This window comes from Macaca thibetana, chromosome 11 (genome assembly GCF_024542745.1).
Source record: "Macaca thibetana thibetana isolate TM-01 chromosome 11, ASM2454274v1, whole genome shotgun sequence".
Classification (NCBI taxonomy): Eukaryota; Metazoa; Chordata; class Mammalia; order Primates; family Cercopithecidae; genus Macaca; species Macaca thibetana.
In genome coordinates this window covers 31,599,848-31,622,895 of record NC_065588.1, presented here as the reverse complement: position 1 = coordinate 31,622,895, position 23,048 = coordinate 31,599,848, and the positions used below count along the sequence as shown (strand labels likewise).

Below are 23,048 nucleotides of genomic sequence, written 5' to 3'. Positions count from 1 at the left end.
GCCACCTCGCCCAGCTAGTTTTTTTGTATTTTTTTTTTTAGTAGAGATGGGGTTTCACCACGTTAGCCAGGATGGTCTCTATCTCCTGACCTCGTGATCCGCCCGTCTTGGCCTCCCAAAGGGCTGGGATTACAGGCTTGAGCCACCGCGCCTGGCCCACTAATACACTTGTAACCTATTTCTAAATATATTAAGAAGCCTTTTATTCCAGGATTTTGGTTTTCGCCTTCCCCAGTTGACAAGTGGTATAACAGTTTATACCACTTGTATAACAGTGCAGTTTAACAGTAAGCTACATCAAATCCTTTTTGGAAGTAAGCAGCTATAAATGAATTATAAAAATGTTAGTAAAAATAACTATTTTAATACGGTACAGTGGTGCATGCCTGTAGTCCCAGCTACTCAGGGAGGCTGAGGCAGGAGGATCTCTTGAACCCAAGAGTTGGAGTCCAGCCTGGCAACATAGTGAGACCTTGTATCTTAAATAAATTAATTAAATACTTTTTTCATTTTAATATTTATTTATTTATTTAGAGATGGAGTCTTGCTCTGTCGCCCAGGCTGGAGTGCAGTGGTGTGATCTCAGCTCACTGTAATCTCCATGTCCCAAGTTCAAGCGATTCTCCAGCCTCTGTCTCCTAAGTTGCTGGGACTACAGGCATGTGCTAACCACATCCAGCTAATTTTTATATTTTTTTATTAGAGACAGGGTTTTGCCATGTTGGCCAGGCTGGCCTCAGACTTCTAACCTCAGGTGATACACCCCCCTCGGCCTCCCAAAGTGCTAGGATTATAGGTGTGAGCCACCATGCCCGACCATAAATACATTTGTTTAAAAAGCCAACTATTGTAATGGAATGACAATGCATGTTTTTGCCAAAATATTTATCCTTGAGTTATTGCCCAAAGAGATTCTTTTTTGTGATCTGATATATCTGGGTCTTGGTAGCATATATATTTTTTAAATATTTTATTAAGAACCATGTTAGGCTGGGCATGGTGACTTATGCCTATAATCCCAGCACTTTGGGAGGCCGAGACAGGTGGATCACCTGAAGTCAGGCGTTCAAGACCAGCCTGGCCAACATGGAAAAACCCCATCTCTACTAAAAATACAAAAATCAGCTGGGCATGATGGCAAGTACCTGTAATCCCAGCTACTTGGGAGGCTGAGGCAGGAGAATCGCTTGAACCTGGGAGGTGGGAGGTTTCAGTGAGCCGAGATTGCACCATTGCACTCCAGCCTGGGCAACAGGAATGAAACTCCATCTTGAAAAAAAAAAGAAAGAAAGAAAGAAATTACCATATTATTATTATACCAAGTTTTAAATTCCAAGTTGCATCCTAAATGCAGGAGCAGTAATTTTTGGTATTTCAAGTGCAAACATTTGTCGAGCACTTACTGTTATGCCAGGCTGTATACTAACTGCATTATATTCACTAGGTTATGTAATGCTTACAACATTATCCTGTAATTACTATAATCTTAAATAAAGTTCTCAGTTTACTTAATCACCTTCAAATAAAACCACCAAGAAATTAGTTGTTATGCATGATAGTAAACATACTAACATATTTACCTCAGCATTATAAAATTAAGAGCCCCAACCTAAGCAGAATGAGAACAAAATGCAATAACCAGTAAGTGTTGGTGACTGTAGTGCCATATCATTACATTTTTTATTTTTTGTTTTCTAAAGATTATTCCAAAGTGCCAAAACATTTTAATGGAAATTTATTAGAAATTTATTAGAACTTAATGCCTTCCTTAAACAAAGTAGAGTGAATATACTTTTAAAAAAATTGTTTTGTTTTGTTGAGACAGGGTCTTGTTATGTTGCCCATGCTGGTCTCAAACTCCTGGCCTCAGTGATCCCCCTGTCCTGACCTCCTAAAGTGCTGGATCACTACAGGTGTGAGCCACATGCTTGGCCTGAGTGAATATACTTTAACCTTTGGTTTATAGCATCCTCTGACTCAAACTGAAGGACAAACTTAAATTTTGTTTTTTGAGACAGGGTCTTGTTCTGTCACCCAGGGTGGAGTACACGGGCCCGATCATGGCTTACGGCAGCCTTGACTGCCCTGGCTCAAGCAGTCCTCCCACCTCAGCTGCCTGAATAGCTGGGGCTACATGTATGTGCCACCACTCCTGGCTACTTTTTTATTTTTTGTAGAGCCGGGTCTTGCCATGTTGCCCAGGATGATCTCGAACTCCTGGACTCAAGCAATTCTGCCTTGACTTCCCAAAGTGCTGGAATTACAGGTATAAGCCACCATGTCTGGCTTAAATTTTTTTTCTTTTTTTTTTTTTGAGACAGAGTTTCGCTTTTGTGGCCCAGGCTAGAGTGCAATGGTGCAATCTCAGCTCACTGCAACCTCTGCCTTCCGGGTTCAAGCAATTCTCCTGCCTCAGCCTCCCAAGTAGCTAGGATTACAGGCAGCTGCCACCACGTCCAGCTAATTTTTGTATTTTTAGTAGAGCCAGGGTTTCACCATGTTGGCCAGGCTGGTCTCAAACACCTGATTTCAGGTGATCCACCCTCCTTGGCCTCCCAAAGTGCTGGGATTACAGGTGTGAGCCATTGCACCCAGCCCTAACTATTTTTTTTTTTTAACTGACTACTCTCATAGGTAATGCAGAGGCCTACCTTTCATCACATTTTAATCTGTTGCTTTTAATTTGTTCTATTCTGGGAAATTAAATTATTAATGTTGCTAAATTATTTATAATTTGGAAATCAATTTGATTAAAGGTCTAAGGACCTTTACTAAAGATTGACAAGAAGCCAAATGCGGTAGCTCACTTCTGTAATTTCAGCACTTTGGGAGGCCAAGGCAAGTGGATCCCTTGAGCCCAGGAGTTCGAGAACAGCCTGGGCAACATAGTGAAACCTTGTCCTTATGAAAAATACAGGCTGGGCACGGTGGCTCATGCCTGTATTCCCAGCACTTTGGGAGGCCAAGGCGGGTGGATCACCTGAGGTTGGGAGTTTGAGACCAGCCTGACTAACATGAAGAAACCCTGTCTCTACTAAAAATACAAAATTAGCCAGGTGTGGTGGCTCATGCCTGTAATCCCAACTACTCAGGAGGCTGAGGCAGGAGAATCGCTTGAACCCAGGAGGCAGAGGTTGTGGTGAGCTGAGATCACACCATTGCACTTCAGCCTGGGCAACAAGAGCAAAACTCCATCTAAAAAAAAAAAGGAAAAATACAAAAATTGGCCAGACATGGTGGCTCACGCCTGTAATCCCAGCCCTTTGGGAGGCCGAGGCAGGTGGATCACGTGAGGTCGGAGTTCGGAGACGAGCCTGACCAACATGGAGAAACCCTGTCTCTACTGAAAATACAAAATTAGCTGGGTGTGGCAGTACATGCTACTCAGGAGGCTAAGGCTTGAACCTGGGAGGTAGAGGTTGCAGTGAGCTGAGATCATGCCATTGCACTCAGTCTGGGCAACAAAAGCGAAACTCCATCTAAAAAAAAAAAAAAATTAGCCAGAGGTGGTGGTGCATGCCCGTACTCCCAGCCACTCGGGAAGCTGGGGTGGGGAGATCAATTGAACTTGGGAGGTTGAGGCTACAGTGAACTGTGTTTGCACCACTGCACTCCAGCTTGGGGAACAGAGTGAGACGTTGTCTCAAAAAAATTAAAAAATTATAACATTAAAGAAAAAAAAGATCGACAAGCACTCAGTACAAACTTATGTTACAACATTTAGCAAATATCATGATCGTTTCTGAAATCTCTGTTGATCATTGTGTTCATCATCTTGTTCATTTTATCCTCAGCTTTTAATACAATTCCAGATACATGGTAGTACCTCAATAAATGTTTTCACATTCTTGGCCTTATATTACAGTCATTTCATAAGTTTCTACAAAAATCCTTATAATTAAAATTTAATTTGCAGTATAAAATTTCATTTATTAATAAATATTAAGCATTTACTGTTCTAGATCCCGGCATATCAGAGAACAGACTGTCCATATGATGTAACATACTTTACTTATTTTTTATTGTTGGTAATTCAGATTGTTTCTGGTTTTTAACTATTAGAAATAATTATATATTGGGACAATCACTTTTCCTTCCGTTGCTATAATGAACTCCCCAAAATGGAACAAATGGATTAATAGGTATGAATACTTTTTTAACAGTCCTAAATTGTTTTCCATAAAAGTTATGCTATGAGTATGCAATTTCAGTAAGACCCTAATCTGCCAGAATTTTCTTTTTAATGCCTTCATTTAATTTGGTTTTTGTTGTTGTTGTTGTTTTTGAGAAGAGTTACACTTTGTCACTCAGGCTGGTATGCAGTGATCTCGGCTCACTGCAACCTCCACCTCCCAGGTTCAAGCGAGTCTTCTGCCTCAGCTTCCCAAGTAGCTGGGACTACAGGTGCACACCACCACACCCAGCCAATTTTTGTATTTTTAGTAGAGATGGGGTTTCACTGTGTTGGCCATGCTGGTCTTGAACTCCTGATCTCAGGTGATCTGCCTGCCTTGGCCTCCCAAAGTGCTGGATTTGTTCTTTTTCTAAAATAATGTTACAGCTGGGTGCAGTAGCTCACGCCTGTAATCCCAACACTTTGAGAGGCGAGGCCGGTGGATCACTTGAGGTCAGAGTTTGAGGCCAGCCTGACCAACGTGGTGAAATCCTGTCTCTACTACAAATACAAAAATTAGCCAGGCGTGGTCGCACACGCCTGTAATCCCAGCTACTCGGGAGGCTGAGGCAGAAGAATCACTTGAACCCTGGAATGGAGGTTGCAATGAGCCGAGACTGCTCCATTGCACTCCAGCCTGGGCAACAAGAATGAAACTCTGTCTCAAAAAAACATAAAGTAAAATAAAATAAAATAATGTTACATCTAAAGCCACGCTCAATTATTCTCCCTTTCTGCCTTCAGAGGTAACCACTATCCTAAATATGATTATGTATCTCTCCTTACATGTTTGGATACCTTTTCTTTTTTTCCTTCCTGTGGACCCTGCTCAGACAGAAATGGATACTTTTTCTATTATGTATAAATCCATAAATATGACATAGCCTTGTTTTATATGTTTTCAAATTTTACATAATAGCTTCATAATATATGTCCCTTTACAATTTGTGTTATTCAAAATTATTTTCTGAAATTTTTCAGGTGTAATTGAGGTATAATTTACATACAAGAAAATTCATTCATTTTATGTGCATAGTTGGACAAATTTTGGTAATTGTTATACAGCCATATAACCACCACCACAATTGATACATAAACATTTTTATCACCCTAAAAAGTTGTCTGTTTTCTCTGTGGTTTTATTTTGTTTTTTTGTCTCTAGTCCTTTGTAGTTGATCCCCTTCTGTGACCCTCTCTTAGGCAACCACTGATTTACTTTGTCATTGTTTTGGCTTTTCTATAGTTGTATATAAATTCAACTTTATATAAATATAATTTGATGTAAATGGAATTCTGCAGAATATAATATAGTATTTTGGGTATTATTTCTTTATTTTACTTCCTTCACTTAGCATAGTGTTTGCGAGATTGATCCATGTTGTTGCATATGTTAATATTTCATTTCTTTTTTTTTTTTTTTTTCCCCGAGATAGAGTCTCACTCTGTTGCCCAGGCTGGAGTGCAGTGACACAATCTCAGCTCACTGCAACCTCCATCTCCCAGGTTCAAATGATTCTCCTGCCTCAGCCTCCCGAGTAGCTGGGAATACAGGCACATGCCACCACACCCAGCTATTTTTTTTGTATTTTTATTAGAGATGAGGGGTTTCACCATGTTAGCCAGGATGGTCTCGATCTCCTGACTTCGTGATCCACCCACCTCGGCCTCCCAAAGTGCTAGGAGTACAGGTGTGTGCCACCGCGCTCAGCCCCTTCTTATTGCTAAGTAGTATTCTATAGTATGGATAGGCCATAATTTATTTATAATTTTACCATGTGATGCAAAGATAAATAGCTGGGATTTAATTAAACTTAAAAGAGCTTTTGCACAGCAAAAGGAACAGTCAGCAGAGTAAACAGATAACCCACAGAGTGGGAGAAAAATCTTCACAATCTATACATCTGACAAAGGACTAATATCCAGAATCTAGAACAAACTCAAATTAGCAAGAAAAAAAGCAAACAGTCCCATCAAACAGTGGGCTAAGAACATGAATAGACAATCCTCAAAAGAAGATATACAAATGGCCAACAAACATAAAAAAATGCTCAGCATCACTAATGATTGGGGAAATGCAAATCAAAACCACAATGCGATACCACCTCCTGTAAGAATGGCCATAATCAAAAAAATCAAAAAATAATAGATGTTGGTGTGGATGCAGTGAACAGGGAACACTTCTACACTGCTGGTGGGAATGTAAACTAGCACAACCACTATCGAAAACAGTGTGGAGATTCCTTAAATAACTAAAAGTAGAAGTACCATTTGATCCAGCAATCCCACTACTGGGTGTCTACCCAGAGAAACGGAAGTCATTATACGAAAAAGATACTTGCACACACATGTTTATAGCAGTACAATTTGCAATTGCAAAAATGTGCAACCAACCCAAATGCCCATCAATCAACGAGTGGATACAGAAACGGTGGTAAATGTATACAATGGAATACTACTCAGCCATAAAAATGAATGAATTAATGGCATTCACAGCAACCTGGATGGGACTGGAGACTATTCTTCTAAGTGAATTAACTCAGGAATGGAAAAGCAAACATCATATGTTCTCACTCATAAGTAGGAGACAAACTGTGAGGATGCAAAGGCATAAGAATGACACAATGGACTTTGGGGACTCGGGGAAAGGGTGGGAAGGAGGTGAGGGGTAAAAGACTAAAAATCGGGTTCTGTGTATACTGTTTGGTTGATGCGTGCACCAAAATCTCACAAATGACCATTAAAGAACTTACGTAACCAAATACCATCTGTTCCCCCAAAAACCTATGGAAATTTCTTAAAAATTAAAAAATAATTTTATCATTTGATGGACATTTGGGTTGTTGCCAGTTTTGGACTGTTAGGAATACTGCTACAGACATTTGCATACAAACCTCTGTGGAGACATATGTTTTCATTTTTCTTGGGTAAATGCCTATGAGTGAAATTGCTGGGTCATATAGCAAATACATGTTTTTTTAAATACAGTATTTTTATAAGATACTACCATACTGTTTGCCAGAGGGTCTGAACTAACATGTTTGAGATTTATGTCTATTAATACAAGTAGATATTTTTCATTTTAGCTGTTTTCCCTTATTCTATTCATAAAGCATTGATTTTCCCATTCTCCACTTTTTTTACTATTACAAGTAATACTACAAAAGGCGTATTTATAAATTGTTTCCTTGTGCACACGTAGAAGAGATTCTCTATAATATATATCAACGATTGGAATTGCTGGGTTCTGGGGCATACTCGTCTTCAGCTTTAATAGATATTACACATTACTTTATAAAATGGTTGAGCATTTAACTTTTTAAGCTGCTCCATCCAAATTACTTCAGACTTACATTGGTCTTTTCTATATACTTTTTCTTGCAAGTAGATACCTGGTTCTTTCTGTATCAGAATGTTTCTCAAAATTGTTCGTACTGTTATTATAGATCTTTGTCTTCATTTGACTTTATTTTATTTTTGCATAGGAGATTCATATGGGACATTGTGTAAATCTGACTGATGGGGCTGTAGAAGCTGTCCTTACTTACTGTCCTCAGATACGTATATTACTCTTCCATGGATGCCCCTTGATAACAGGTGAGTGCGTTAGACTGCTTGGGTTCAAATCCTGGCTTCATCTTTTACTAACTGTGTGACCTTGAGTACATTACTTAACCCATTTCATTATTCAGTTTCCTCATCTGTAAAACAGGCATAATGAGAGTACCTACCTCATAAATACTATGTCATGATTATCTGACAATTCTTTTTTTTGTTTGTTTTTTATTTTTTATTTTTTGGGAAAAAGAGTCTCGCTCTGTCACCCAAGCTGGAGTGCAGTGGCGCAATCTCAGCTCACTGCAACCTCCACCTCCTGGGTTCAAGCAATTCTCCTGCCTCAGCCTCCTAAGTAGCTGGGACTACAGGCACAGGCCACCACGCCAGGCTAATTTTTTTTGTGTTTTAGCAGAGACGGGATTTCCCCGTGTTGCCCACACTGGTCTCGAACTCCTGAGCTCAGGCAATCCACCTGTCTCGGCCTCCCAGAGTGCTAGGATTATAGACATGAGCTGCTGTGCCCAGCCTCTGACAATTCTTTATATGATGGCCTTGCACATAGTAAGAGCTCAATAAATGTTAGTCATGATAACGATAAATGAAGGTGGTGGCCAGTGCTCAATAAATGTTAGCTATGAAGAGGATTATGATGGCAGCAGTGATTGTGTTCATGATATTGAACATGATGCTTTATGTAAACAATAAGAAAATTTCAAGTTTATATTACATCTATCAAATACACTAAATGACTCGTTAACTATTATCAAACTGCAGACATTAGGATCAGAATAGCCGGGCACGGTGGCTCATGCCTATAACCCCAGTACTTTGGGAGGCCAAGGCGGGTGGATCACCTGAGGCCGGGAGTTTGAGACTAGCCTGACCAACATGAAGTTTGAGACAGTCTTGCTCTGTTGCCCAGGCTGGAGTGCAGTGGTGCAATCTTGGCTCACTGCAGCCTCTGCCTTCCAGGTTCAAGTGATTCTCCTGCCTCAGCCTCTCAAGTAGCTAGGACTACAGGCGCATGTCACCACATCTAAGTAATTTTTGTATTTTTAGTAGAGATGGGGTTTCACCATATTGGCCAGGCCAGGCTCCTGACCTCATGATCCACCCACTTCAGCCTCCCAAAGTGCTGGGATCACAGGCGTGAGCCACCAGTCTAAACAATTATTCTGTAGGTTAAGTTATCCTGGAAGTTCCTTTGACAACTTCTCTTTTATTTTTAGGAAGTCCCTTTGACAACTTCTTACTTTTATTTTTAGGTTTCCAGCCTTAACCAAGGCTGTAACCATAGATTGTATCTGGGTATCAGTGACATCTGTAGTGAAGATTAGATCTTACTTTATGCAAAGACATTTCTTACGAAACTGGAGCCAGCAAGGACACTGGTGGCTGGGTGCGGTGGCTTATAACTGTAATCCCAGCACTGTGGGAGGCTAAGGCGGGTGGATCACTTGAGCCTGGGATGTCGAGGCTGCAGTGAGTCATGATCACCCCCACTGCACTCCAGTCTGGGTAACAGAGTGAGACCCTGTGTCAAAAAAAGAAATAAAGAAAAAAGAAAACAAGAAACTGTTAACTGGGGTTAGCTCCACAGAAAGTCATAAAGGAACAAGAGTAGGAAAAAAATGTCATTGTATACCCTTTTATATCTTTTGAATTTTATATCATGTGGATTATTTTTAAGCTATTAAAAATTAATTGGTTGGGCATGGTGGCGGTCACCACACAGATGATCCCTGACTTAAAATGATCAATTTGCAGTTTTTTGACTTTACAATGGTGCAGAAGCCATATGCATTTAGTAGAAGCCATACTTCAAGAATCTAGGCAACCATTTTTTTCACTTTCAGTATAATATTCAATAGATTACATGAGATAGTCAACACTTTATTAAAAACTAGGCTTTGTGTCAGATAATTGTGCCCACCTGTAGGCTAATTTAAGTGTTCTGAGCATGTAGGCTAGGCTAAGGTATACTGTTCAGTAATTTAGGTATATTGAACGCATTTTCGACTTTGTGTATTTTCGACTTATAATGAGTTTATCAGGGTGTAACCCCATCATAAATTGAGAAGCATCTGTAGAGAGAAGCAACAAATACCAATTTTCTTTTTTCTTTTTTTGAGGCAGAATCTCACTCTGTCACCCAGGCTGGAGTGCAGTGGCACGATCTTGGCTCACTGCAACCTCCACCTCCTGGGTTCAAGTGCTTCTCCTGCCTCAGCCTCCCAAGTAGCTGGGATTACAGGCTTGCACCACCCTGCCCAGCTAATTTTTGTATTTTTAATAGAGACAGGGTTTCACCATGTTGGCCAGGCTGGTCTTGAACTCCTGACCTCAGGTGATCCACCTGCCTCAGTCTCCCAAAGTGCTGGGATTACAGGCGTGAATCACCATCCCCGGCCTAAATACCAGTTTTCAAGTCTGGAAAACATACTGGAGTGGTTAATCAGATTTTCAAACCAAGGAGTCTTTTGAGATAAATTATGTCATTATAGAGATCACTAGTAACCAAAGATATGTTAACAGATCATGGATTTAAGATAAATGCCGAGGCCGGGCGCGGTGGCTCACGCCTGTAATCCCAGCACTTTGGGAGGCCGAGGCGGGCGGATCACAAGGTCAGGAGATCGAGACCACGGTAAAACCCCGTCTCTACTAAAAATACAAAAAAATTAGCCGGGCGCGGTTGTGGGCGCCTGTAGTCCCAGCTACTCGGGAGGCTGAGGCAGGAGAATGGCGTGAACCCGGGAGGCGGAGCTTGCAGTGAGCCGAGATCGCGCCACTGCACTTCAGCCTGGGCGACAGAGCGAGACTCCGTCTCAAAAAAAAAAAAAAAAAAAAAAAAAAAAAAAAAGATAAATGCCGAGTTGGTTTGATTCCGGACAGACACCAGGAAAGCTTAATCACACTAAATGATTAATGAGTGCAATGAGCTTAATCACACTAAATGATTGCAATAAGCTGAGATCGAGTCATTGCACTCCAGCATGGGCAACAAGAGTGAAACTCCGTTTCCAAAAACAAAAAACAGAAAACAAATGTGGTTGAGCATCCTTTTTTTTTCTTTCTTTTTTTTTTTTTTTTTTTTTTGAGACTGAGTCTTGCTCTGTTTCCCAGGCTGGAGTGCAGTGGTGCAATCTCAACTCACTGCAACCTCTGCCTCCCAGGTTCAAGTGATTCTTCTGCCTCAGCCCCCCAAGTAGCTGGGATTACAGATGCCCACCATGCTAATTTTTGTATTTTTAGTAGAAATCATGTTTCACCATGTTGGCCAGGCTGTTCTTGAACTCCTGACCTCAGGTGATCCGCCCACCTTGGTCTCCCAAAGTGCTGGGATTACAAGCGTGAGTCACCGTGCCCAGCTGGTTAAGCATGCTATAGTGGAAATAACTTGAAGTCATGGTATTAACTAAATTTTCATTAAAGAGCAGGGGAAGAATGATCCTTCAATGGATAGCTTTGGAGGGACCAAGGGAGACAAAAGTAGAGTTGCTGTTGATGTTGTACCTTAAGAGCAATCCTTGTTCAACATACAAATTAAAATACCATTATAGGCCAGGCACAGTGGCTCACCCCTGTAATCCCAACATTTGGGAGGCTGAGGTGGGCGGATCACTTGAGGTCAGGAGTTCAAGACCAGCTTGGCCAACATGGTGAAACCCCGTGTCTACTAAAAATACAAAAATTAGCTGGGTGTGATGCTGGATGCATGTAATCCCAGCTACTTGGGAGGCTGAGGCAGGAGAATTGCTTGAACCTGGAAGGCAGAGGTTGCAGTGAGCCAAGATCATCTTACTGCACTCCAGCCTGGCAACAGAGTGGGACTCCATCTCAAAAATACATATAGAGAGAGAAAACAAAATTTATAAAAATCTAAAAGATACATGATATAAATGTAACTCACTAAAGAAGCATCTTAGATTTTGTATTCCCTGTATATTTCAGAGCAATTCTATTGGTTTTACCTTCATATTTTTATGTTGGTGATGAGAAAACACTTTACCATTTGTAGGTTTCAGTAATTGAAATAATACTTTCTGGTAGTATTTTTCAAATATACCCCAGGACCCATTTACGTTCTTAAAACTTATTGAGGGTCCCAGGCGGGGTGCAGTGGCTCATGCCTGTAATCCCAGCACTTTGGGAGGCCGAGGCGGGCGGATCACGAGGTCAGGAGATCGAGACCATCCTGGCTAACTGGTGAAACCCCGTCTCTACTAAAAATACAAAAAAATTAGCCGGGCATGGTAGCGGGCATCTGTAGTCCCAGCTACTCGGGAGGCTGAAGCAGGAGAATGGTGTGAACTTGGGAGGCGGAGCTTGCAGTGAGCTGAGATCACGCCACTGCACTCCAGCCTGGGCGACAGAGGGAGACTCTGTTTCAAAAAAAAAAAATCATTGAGGATCCCAAAGAGTTTTTGTTTATGTATATTTGTTCAATTAAAATTTGTGTTAAAACAGATAAATTTTTAATAGACATTCATTTTTTTAAAATCATAAATCTGTTATCTAGAAAAGAGATATATTTTCATTCAGATCATCACTTTTCAGATCATTGTGGATACTCTTCTTTGATACCCCAAAACTCAGCAAGTGGTAATTTCTTATGGGTTGTTGCAATGTGGAAGTTGAAAACATATCAATGAACTTTTCATACATTTGTGTTTATGATCCACTAATCTGTTTTGAATTTTAAGTTGATCTTTACCAATGCATGATTTTGTAACATCATGCACTGGCAGTCTGGAAGATATTGGTTCTCCGAGTTATACAGATCTTTTAAATATTGACACATTTTATTATCCAAAACAAAAATCAATTGTTAATATCATGACTGATGTCATTAGAACCTTTCAATTAGAAAGGTCCTGGATAGCTTTCAAGATCACAGTGGCAGCTATGAGGCTTCCAAAATTCACTTGAAAGCCAAAGCTTTATCACTGACAACAATTTCTGTCATTTGTTTTCTTTGAAATGACAGCCTTGGCCGGGCGTGGTGGCTCACGCCTGTAATCCCAGCACTTTGGGAAGCCGAGGAGGGTGGATCATGAGGTCAGGAGATCAAGATCAAGATCAAGACCATCCTGGCTAACACAGTGAAACCCCCGTCTCTACTGAAAATATAAAAAAGTTAGCTGGGTGTGGTGGTGGGCGCCTGTTGTCCCAGCTACTCAGGAGGCTGAGGCAGGAGAATAGTGTGAACCCAGGAGGCGGAGCTAGGAGTGAGCCAAGATTGAGCCACTGCACTCCAGCCTGGGCAACGGAGCGAGACTCCATCTCAAAAAAAAAAAAAAAAAAAAAAAAAAAGAAATGACAGCCTCATTTCTTCTATTTTCATGAAATAGTCTGTCAAGTACTCAAATAAGAATAACCTTACACTGTAGTCATTGTATCAGTCCATTTTCTCACTGCTGATACAGACATACCCAAGACTGGGTAACTTATAAAGAAAAAGAGGTTGAATGGTCTCACAGTTCCATGTGGCTGGGGAAGCCTCACAATCATGGCTAAAGGCGAAAGGCACATCTTACATGGCGGCAGACAAGAGAGAATGAAAGCCAAGAGAAACAGGTTTCCCCTTTTAAAACCGTCAGATCTCATGAGACTTATTATCATAAGAACAGCACAGGAAAGACTTGCCCCCATGATTCAATTACCTCCCACTGGGTCCCTCTCACAACACATGGGAATTGTGGGAGCTACAATTCAAGATGAGATTTGGGTGGTGACACAGCAAACCATATCAGTCATTCTTTTAAAAAGTGAAAATGGTGTTCCATGAAAAAAGTAACTAGTTCAGTTCACAACCCTGAAAGGGCCTCAGACTATAGAATATGCAGACTACACTTTGGGAACCACTGCTTTATGGTAAAGAAAAATTATCAGTCACCTTCAGCATTTGCAACAAGAATAGCATATCATTTTCTGGCTAGGTGCGGTAGCTCATGCCTGTAGTCCCACACTTTGGGAGGCCAAGGCAGGCAGATCACTTGAGATTAGGAATTTGAGACCAGCCTGGCCAATATGGTGAAACCCTGTCTCTACTAAAAATACAGAAATTAGCTGGGCATGGTGGCGCATGCCTGTAATCCTAGCTACTCTGGTGGCTAAGGCAGGAGGATCACTTGAGCCTGGGAGGCAGAGGTTGCAGTTAGCCAAGATTGTGCCACTGCACTCCAGCCTGAGTGACAGGGTGAGACTTTGTCTCAAAAAAAAAAAAAAAAAAAAAAGAATAGCATACCCCTTTCAAATCACTTCTTATATTTTTGTGTGGTTGCCAGAAGTGGTAGAAGTAGACATTGAAATGGCAGTTCAAAATATTTGGAATAAAAATATTTTTGATCTGGAAGATCACAGTTGGCAAATGCTGGACTAGGTGATACTGTTACATAAATGATCTAAAAATGACCTTTGGGGCCCCATGTTGTTTACTTCTTCACAGCAACCAGAACTGTTAGCTCAAAAGCCCATCAGCACCAAATCAAATTTTTACACATCCAATTGTTTAAGTATAGCCTACATAACCAAATTATTAGCCATCTAGAGCCCACCTGCTTTACATACCCTGCAAACTACACTCAACATCTACTATCCATAGATAAAAACCCCGGGCTATAAAAGACCCCAACCCACTGCTGCCCTTTGGAGCTCTCTAACCTAGAGAACCCCCAGTCTTGCTGCTAAACAACATCATGACACATACACCCTCTCTAGTTCTCCAGGAATGCTCTTACCCTGCTCCTTCTGGGTAGTGGCCACCCTACACTGTTGTTGCCTTTGGAAGCTCTCATGCTGTGAGGGACTTCCTGGCATACAAACCTGTCAAAGCGCTGTCCAAAAAGAGCTTGTTGTGTCCCACTGCCACCTTGTGGTCACATCTTTTTCCTTGTTCTGCCCTGAAATCCTTCAGATTCACTACAGTTACATGGTATGCCATAACATAAAACAAAAAGTGTTTATATGTCCAAAAAGTCTGTGAAGTGCAGCATGCCACTATTATGAGTGTTAATTTGTCAAAGACTCTGAGAAATACTATACCTAAGAAACTGTTTAACTTTATTTGTCCAAGCATTTCCAAATTTCTAGCACAGAACACTTTTTTGATTAACCTAGCCAACCTATTGTTATTTTTCTGATCCCTGACTTCACAGAATAGGAAAGTGAGATATTGAAATGTTATTTGTGGCAGGGTGCGGTGGCTCATGCCTGTAATCCCAGCACTTTGGGAGGCCAGGGTGGGTGGATCACTTGAATGCAGGAGTTTGACACCAGCCTGGGCAACATAGCCAAACCCTGCTTCTATAAAAATTTTTATTTAATTAGCTGGGCATGGTGGTGCACACCTATAATCCCAGCTACTCGGGAGGCTGAGGTGGGAGGCTCACTTGAGGCCCCAGGAGTTTGAAACCAGCCTGCGCAACATTAACTGAGACTCGCTGTCTAATAAAATAATAATAGTGCTAAGACTAGAACCAAAATCTTAAGATATAGTAAAACGAGCACTGATCCCATCCCCACCATCTCTCCAGAACATCGAATAATCACTTAACTCTTAAGGATCTCGACTTTGCCTTGTGCATAATGGCCAATTATCATAACATTGAGAGATCTAATATTAGTAATAATGCAAGAGGCCGGGTGCAGTGGCTCACGCCTGTAATCCCAGAACTTTGCGAGGCCGAGGCAGGTGGATCACCTGAGGTCAGGACTATGATACCAGCCTGACCAACATGGTGAAACCCTGTCTCCACCGAAAATACAAAAATTAGCCAGGCGTGATGGTGTATGCCTGTAATTCCAGCTACTTGGGAGGGTGAGACAGGAGAATTGCTTGAATGCGGGAAGCAGAGGTTGCAGTAAGCCAAGATCACGCCACTATACTGCAGCCTGAGCAACAAGAGCAAAACTCCATCTCAAATAAAATAAAATAAAATAAAAATAATAATGCAAGACTTCATACAATGTATTCAACCTTGAGTCATCACATCCAAAAAAAATTTTTTTAATAGTTCATATAAAATGGCTTTTATTAATAAACTTTCTTTAAAGAGAAAAAAGTTGAAGAAATTTTAACTACCCAGATCATTTCTAGTCTTCCCACTTAACCATCAGTACCCCTAAATCTTCTATAATGATATATTTTTGCTAACATCATTGAATGGAAGTAAAGTGGGCTAACATGTTCACCTTATATTTGATTTTTAATTTCTTCTTTTTCCAAGGAAGATAAATGCTGGTTGTGTTTGTGGGGGTTTTTTGTTTGATACATGGAAGCCCTTTCTTCTTTCATGGCACCTTATATAACATGATTCCTCTTATATATGCATATGAGTATTTAAGACAATAAAATTTATATTCTATAGAAAGTACTTACTATACTTGCATATGCATGTGCAATTATCTTGTTACCCTCAAAGCAACGTGACTCCCAAATTAGCACTGCTCACTGTAATTTCCCATCCGATCTCCTGAATTAACCTGTTTTCTCAACTATGTTTCTAAGTATTTATAAAATTTCTTAACCTTGGTCAGACTAAAACATAACTTCACATTATGAATTAGGACTTGAAACTGTTATAAGTACTCTGAGTCGGTTTCTGCTGAAGAGATAAAAACTAAGCTGCTATTAGAAATATGAAAATTATGGCTTTGGCTGGGTGCAGTGGCTCATGCCTGTAATCCCAGCACTGTGGGGGGGCCGAGGCACGTGGATCACCTGAGTTCAGGAGTTTGAGACCAGCCTGGCCAACATGGTGAAACCCCATCTCTACTAAAAATACAGAAATTAGCCGGGCGTGGTGACGGGCGCCTGTAATCCCAGCTACTCGGGAGGCTGAGACAGAAGAATCACTTGAACCCGGGAGGTGGAGGTTGCAGTGAGCCAAGATCGTGCCACTACACTCCAGCCTGGGCAACAAAGAGCAAAACTCCATCTCAAAAAAAAAAAAAAGAAAAATATAGTTTTATAGTTGTTATAACAGCGTGAAAATAATTTTTAATACTAAATATTTTTTTTTTTTTTTTTGAGAGGAGTTTCGCTCTTTGTTGCCCAGGCTGGAGTGCAGTGGCGTGATCTTGGCTCACTGCAACCTCCGCCTCCCGGGTTCAAGCAATTCTCCTGTCTCAGTCTCTCGAGTTGGGATCACAAGCGGGTGCCACCATGCCTGGCCAATTTTTTGTATTTTTAGTAGAGACAGGCTTTCATCATTTTGGCCAGCCTAGTCTTGAACTCCTGACCTCAGGTGATCTGCCCACCTCGGCCTCCCAAAGTACTGAGATTACAGGTGTGAGCCACTGCACCCGTCCTAAAACTTACCAAAGCATTTTAATTCCATTAGGTCTTCAATGATTATCAGTAAGTTCAACTTACATACCTTTGCTAATCTCCTGCAACAGACATGCATTGCCTTTTCTCATAATTATCTAAGCATGTTTCACAGTATTCAAAGACATGGAGGATTTTAGAAGAGCAATAAAGGAGTTAGACAGTCCTTATGTTTTACCCTGAGAGGCAGGAGAATCCTATCCCGGCCCGCGGGATAGTCAGAGCAGGCCCTGGAGGAGGGGGTGGGAATTTGGGGAACAAGAGACACGAGAAATGGAGACAAGACAGTGCTCTGATCAAGTCTCGTTTAATGGCGGTAATGCACTGCCTTATATACACTTGGAAGGGAAGGGGTTGGGCTAAGGCGGAAATGATCTCATTGCCAAGGGCGTGGCCAGGTTAGTTTCGGTTTCTCCGGTCGGCAGTCATGTTGCGCTTGCGCTATTAAGTAACAATTTTCCGGGGGCGTGGGAAAAGTGAGTGAAGAAGCAGCAGGAAGAGCGCCATCTTTAATGAGGTATTAGTACAGGGGAAAAAAAAAAGGCAAAGATAGGGAGAAGGTGTGGGGTGGAAATGAATATAGTTCAGGCGTTTAATCCTCAATTATTATTCGCTATGGCCGGGGCGTGCAGCTCTGGACAGAATCCAACAGGAAATCTGCCGCTTTCCATTTAGTTGACTTGAATTTTAATCTTAGGATTTGTTCCAACCTGATTTAAAGGACAGTTCTTTTTTTTTGAGACTGAGTCTCACTCTGTCGCCCAGGCTGGAGTGCAGTGGCACCATCTCAGATTACTGCAACCTCAGCCTCCCAAATAGCTGGGATTAAAGGTGTGCACCACCACGCCTGGCTAATTTTTTTTGTATTTTTTTAGTAGAGATATGGTTGCACCATGTTGGCCAGGCTGGTCTTGAACTCCTGACCTCAGGTTATCCACCTGCCTCGGCCTCCCAAAGTGCTGGGATTACAGGTGTGAGCCACCACACCCAGCCAGCAAGTTCTTTACGTAGATTCTGGATAATATAGATGTCAAGATTAGCCACAAAGAGCCAAAACAGTATTTAAAATTTTTATTATTTATTTATTTATAAATAGAGACAGCGTTTCACCATGTTGGTCAGACTGGTCTCGAATTCTTGGGCTCAAGCGATCCACCCACCTTGGCTCCCAAAGTGCTGGGATTACAGGCGTGAGCTGCCATGCCCAGCCAAAACAGTATTTTAAGACCCAAGTGGTTTGCGTCAGGGTTTCCCTTTAATTAAAGCTGATTCCTTGCTTAAAGGATAACTCATTTTTTTATTTCATATTTTTCTTAATTCTATATTATTCTGTTTCCTTGTTATTCATTCATTTCATTCATTACTAATCCTGCATGACATGTTTATTTTTGCCAGATCACTGTAATGAAACACTAGGACTTTGATCATTATTTGTAAAAATGTGTTCAGCCGTACTTTTTTCACTGTGTGTTCTATAAAAATGTCTAAATTACATTTTCCTTGAACATTTGAAAAAAATACTTTGTTAAAAGTTTGTATTTCTCAGCTGGGCACGGTGGCTCACGCCTGTAATCCCAGCACTTTGGAAGGCCGAGGCAGGCAGATCACAAGGTCAGGAGTTTGAGACCAGCCTGGCCAATATAGTGAAACCCCCGTCTCTCCTAAAAATACAAAAATTGGCCGGGCATGGTGGCGGGCGCCTGTAGTCCCAGCTACTTGGGAGGCTGAGGCAGAAGAATCACTTGAATCTGGGAGATGGAAGTTGCAGTGAGCTGAGATGGCACCATTGCACCCCAGGCTGGGTGACAAAGCGAGAGTCCGTCTCAACAACAACAACAAAAAAGTTTGTATTTCCCATAGTTTCTTCTTCTTCTTGGTGTTCCAAGTGCTCCTACCATGAATCTTTCAAAAAATGCTCTCCATCTATATTGTCATAGATTTTTACAGAGGTGGTCAACAGTTCCTTAGAGGTTGGGAGGCAGAACGCTGTACCTTTCCTCACCCATCATAAGGATCAAGGCTGACAGTCCTATAAGAAAAGTGAGGTTAATAAGAGAAAGGCGTAACAGGTTTATTTGGTCAAAGATTATAGGAGACTTCAGAAATGAAGAGCCAAACACCCAGGGAAAACTGCTTGTTTTTATGCTTATGAAGCATGGCCAGCCATGTAGAGATGTGACTGGAGAAGAGAATGAGCTAACAGTAACAGAGTGGAGAAACCCAGCAAGGCCTGTTTGTTCAGATTCTTCTTGGCCTTTCTGTGTGACATTCCTTTTTCCAGGGTATAGGGCGGGGTCCACTCTGGAATGAGGGCCTTAGGATCTCCTATCCGACAGGGGTACGTCAGAGAATTTCTTTATGGCCAGCTCCTGGGCAGAAAGGCTGGGGAAGTTTAGAGTAAGATTTGTAGGTTTTATGTCTTCCTTTGGGGAAAAGAGTTCTAGTTTCTGTGACCCACCTTGGGGAAGAGGAATCCTGGTTTCTGTGACTCACTTGGGGAGAATGAAGGGTAGGAGATAGGAGGGCAGGAGAAGGTCACAGACCTTGGTTCTGAGGCGGATTCTGAGGCCTTCCAATGTCCTTTAGTTCAAAGTACTCAGCATGCCAAAGTGCCATACTTTGGGGAATCCTTTTCTGAGCCCCAACAAGGTCATCTATACAACTCCTTCATTTTAAAGATAAGGGAACAGAGATACAATTGATTTAAGTGGCTTGCCCCACATCTTAGAAATAGTTGATAGAACTGGAAGTAAAACCTAAGTCATCTGAACCACAATCTATAATTCCTTCCTGAGCCTCTAGTGTAAACTGGCTTAACTGTTACTAGGATAGGGAAACAAATAGGAAGGTGACATCAAGCATCAGTCGTGTGATTAGCATAAATGACCCGTTAGCTCTTTTTCAGTCTGGAGAGTACGTGTTTCTTTTTTCTTTTCTTTTTTTTTTTTTTTTTTTTTTTTTTTTTTGAGACGGAGTCTCAGTCACCTAGGCTGGAGTGCAGTGGTACAATCTCGGCTCACTGCAAGCTCCGCCTCCCAGGTTCACGCCATTCTCCTGCCTCAGCCTCCCGAGTAGCTGGGACTACAGGCGCCCACCACTACGCCCGGCTAATTTTTTTTGTATGTTTAGTAAAGACAGGTTTCACCGTGTTAGCCAGGATGGTCTTGATCTCCTGACCTCGTGATCTGCCCGTCTCGGCCTCCCAAAGTGCTAGGATTACAGGCGTGAGCCACCGCGCCCGGCCAAGAGAGTATGTGTTTCTATAAAATGTTCTGCTAAGGGATTATGAAATACTCAGCGACCCCATAGTTTTTCCCTGCAGCATAATAAAGGCATTGAATATTCTTATTTAAACCCACAGTCCTAAATACTCTATCTTCATAGGAAGAAGCTGCCTAAGGAGACTAATATAATACTGCCATCTAGCATCAAAAATTTTAAATTACATAAAAATGTTCCACGCTTACTATTGGAGGGAAAAGCATCTTCCTATAATGTGCAATAGTGAATTCCCACAGAAGAGTGACAAATGTAGACAGAAGACAAATATTTATATATAACGTTTGATAACTAACATATTCACAACTTGGAAAAATGCCAAAATTATTGTAGCTACAGCAGCTAAAATGAAATTGGGAAGTGTTGGCTGGGTGCGGTGGCTCACACCTGTAATCCCAGCACTTTGGGAGGCCAAGGCGGGCAGATCATGGGGTCAAGAGATCGAAACCATCCTGGCCAACATGGTGAAACTCTGTCTCTAAAAATACAAAAATTAGCTGGGCATGGTGGCACGCACTTGTAGTCCTAGCTACTTGGGAGACTGAGGCAGGAGAATCGCTTGAACCTGGGAGGCGGAGGTTGCAGTGAGCCGAGAACATGCCCACTGCACTCCAGCCTGGCGACAGAGTGAGACTCCATCTCAAAAAAAAAGAAAGAAATTGGGAAGTGTTAAGTCTCTAATTTTGTTCTTTTTCAAAATTCTGTTGACTGTTCTGGGTCCCCCCAATTCTCATACAAATATTAGAATCATCTTATCAATTTCTTTTTGTTGTTGTTGTTGTTGTTGTTGAGACAGGGTCTCTGTCACCCAGGCTGGAGTGCAGTGATGCCATCTCAGCTCATTGCAGCCTTGACCACCAGGGTTCAAGCGATTCTCCCACCTTAGTCCTCCAAGTAGCTAGGACAACAGGTGCGCACTACCACTTCTGGCTAATTTTTGTATTTTTAGTAGAGACGGGGCTTCACCATGTTGCCCAGGCTGGTCTTAAACTCCTGAGCTCAAGGAATCCGCCTGCCTTGGCCTCCCAAAGTGCTGAGATTACAGGTGTTAGCCACCCTGCCAGGCCCCATCTTATTGATTTCTGCAAACGATAAAAAGCCAGCTTGTATTTTGATATGAATTTCACTGAATCTGTAGGTAATTTGGGAAATATTGCTATCTTAATAATATTAAGTCTTTTGGTCTGGATTTTTTTATTTAGATCTTTAATTTCTTTCAATAATGGCCTATAGTTTTCAGAGTGTAAGTTTTTCACTTTCATTCGATTTATTCCTAAGTACTCTATTATTTTTGATGGCAACATAAATGGAATTATTTTCTAGTTCATTTTTGGATTATTCATTGTTGGTATACAGAAATACATTTGATTTTTATATATTGTTCTTGTACCTTGCTGAACTCATTTATTCTATCTTTTTAGTGAATTCCTTGGGATATTGTATACACAATATAACATCATCTACAAATAGTTTTAGTTCTTCCAACCTGAATGCCTTTTCTTTTTCTTGCCTAATTTCCATGACTAGAACCTCTGATACAATGTTGGATAGAAATGGCAAGAGTGGACATCCTGGCGGGGCACGGTGGCTCACGCCTATAATCCCAGCACTTTGGGAGGCCAAGGCAGGTGGATCAGGTCTCAAACTGCTGAGGTCAGGAGTTGAGACCAGCCTGGCCAGCATGGTGAAACCCCATCTCCACTAAAAGTACAAAAAATTAACTGGGCGTGGTTGAGGGCGCCTGTAATCCCAGCTACTCGGAAGGCTGAGGCAGAAGAATCACTTGAACCTGGGAGCCAGAGGTTGCAGTGAACCGAGATCACATTATTGAACTCCAGCCTGGGCAACAAGAGTGAGACTGTCTCAAAAACAAGAGTGGATATCCTTGTCTTGATCCTAGGGAGAAAACATTTAATTTTTCACTATTAGCTATAGGTTTTTCTTGTTTGTTTTTGAGACAGGGTCTTGCTCTGTTGCTCAGGCTGGAGTGCAGTGACATGAACACACTCACTGCAACCTCTGTCTCCCAGGCTCAAGCAGATCCTCCTACCTCAGCCTCCTGAGTAATAGGGACTACAGGCATGTGCCACCACACTCAGCTAATTTTTAAATTTCTTTTGCAGAGACAGGGTCTCACTATATTTCCCAGGCTGGTCTTGAACTCCTGGGCTCAAGTGATCCTCCCGCCTTGGCCTCCCAAAATGCTGGGATTACAGGCATAAGCCACTGCACTCTGCCCGCTATGGGTTTTTCATAGATGCCCTTTATCAGGTTGAGGAAGTCATCTTCTATTCCTAGTTGGTTGAATGAGCATTGGTTTTTGTCATCTGGTGTTTTGTTTTGTTTTGTTTTTTGAGACTGAGTCTTGCTCTGTTGTCCAAGCTGGAGTGCAGTGGCAGCATCTCAGCTCACTGCAACCTCTGCCTCCTGGATTCAAGCAATTCCCCTGCCTCAGCCTCCTGAGTAGCTGGGATTACAGACACCCACCACCATGCCTGGCTAATTTATTTTTTGTATTTTTAGTAGAGACGGGGTTTTCCCATCTTAGCCAGCCTGGTCTTGAACTCCTGGGCTCAGGTGATCAGCCTCCCGAAGTGCTGGGATTCCAGGCGTGAGCCACTGCACCCAGCCAAATGGTGTTTGTCTGTTGAGATGATCATGTGGTTTTAGTTCTTTGTTCTATTAGAATGGTGTAGGTGGTAAGCT

At 41.8% G+C, this 23,048-nt stretch overlaps 1 protein-coding gene across 7 annotated transcripts in view; it reads left to right on the top strand.

The window, feature by feature from the left end:
• The window catches only part of AMN1 (antagonist of mitotic exit network 1 homolog), a 61,166-nt gene that overhangs the window by 34,607 nt on the left and 3,511 nt on the right, over positions 1 to 23,048 (top strand). For all 7 annotated transcript variants that reach the window (XR_007717931.1, XM_050750316.1, XM_050750320.1 and 4 more), the window contains one exon: positions 7,657 to 7,768. Coding sequence is in view for 6 of the 7 variants with exons in the window: in XM_050750316.1 (XP_050606273.1) it covers positions 7,657 to 7,768 (112 nt within the window). In the remaining variant the exon portion in view is untranslated. The remainder of the gene's footprint in view (positions 1 to 7,656; positions 7,769 to 23,048) is intronic.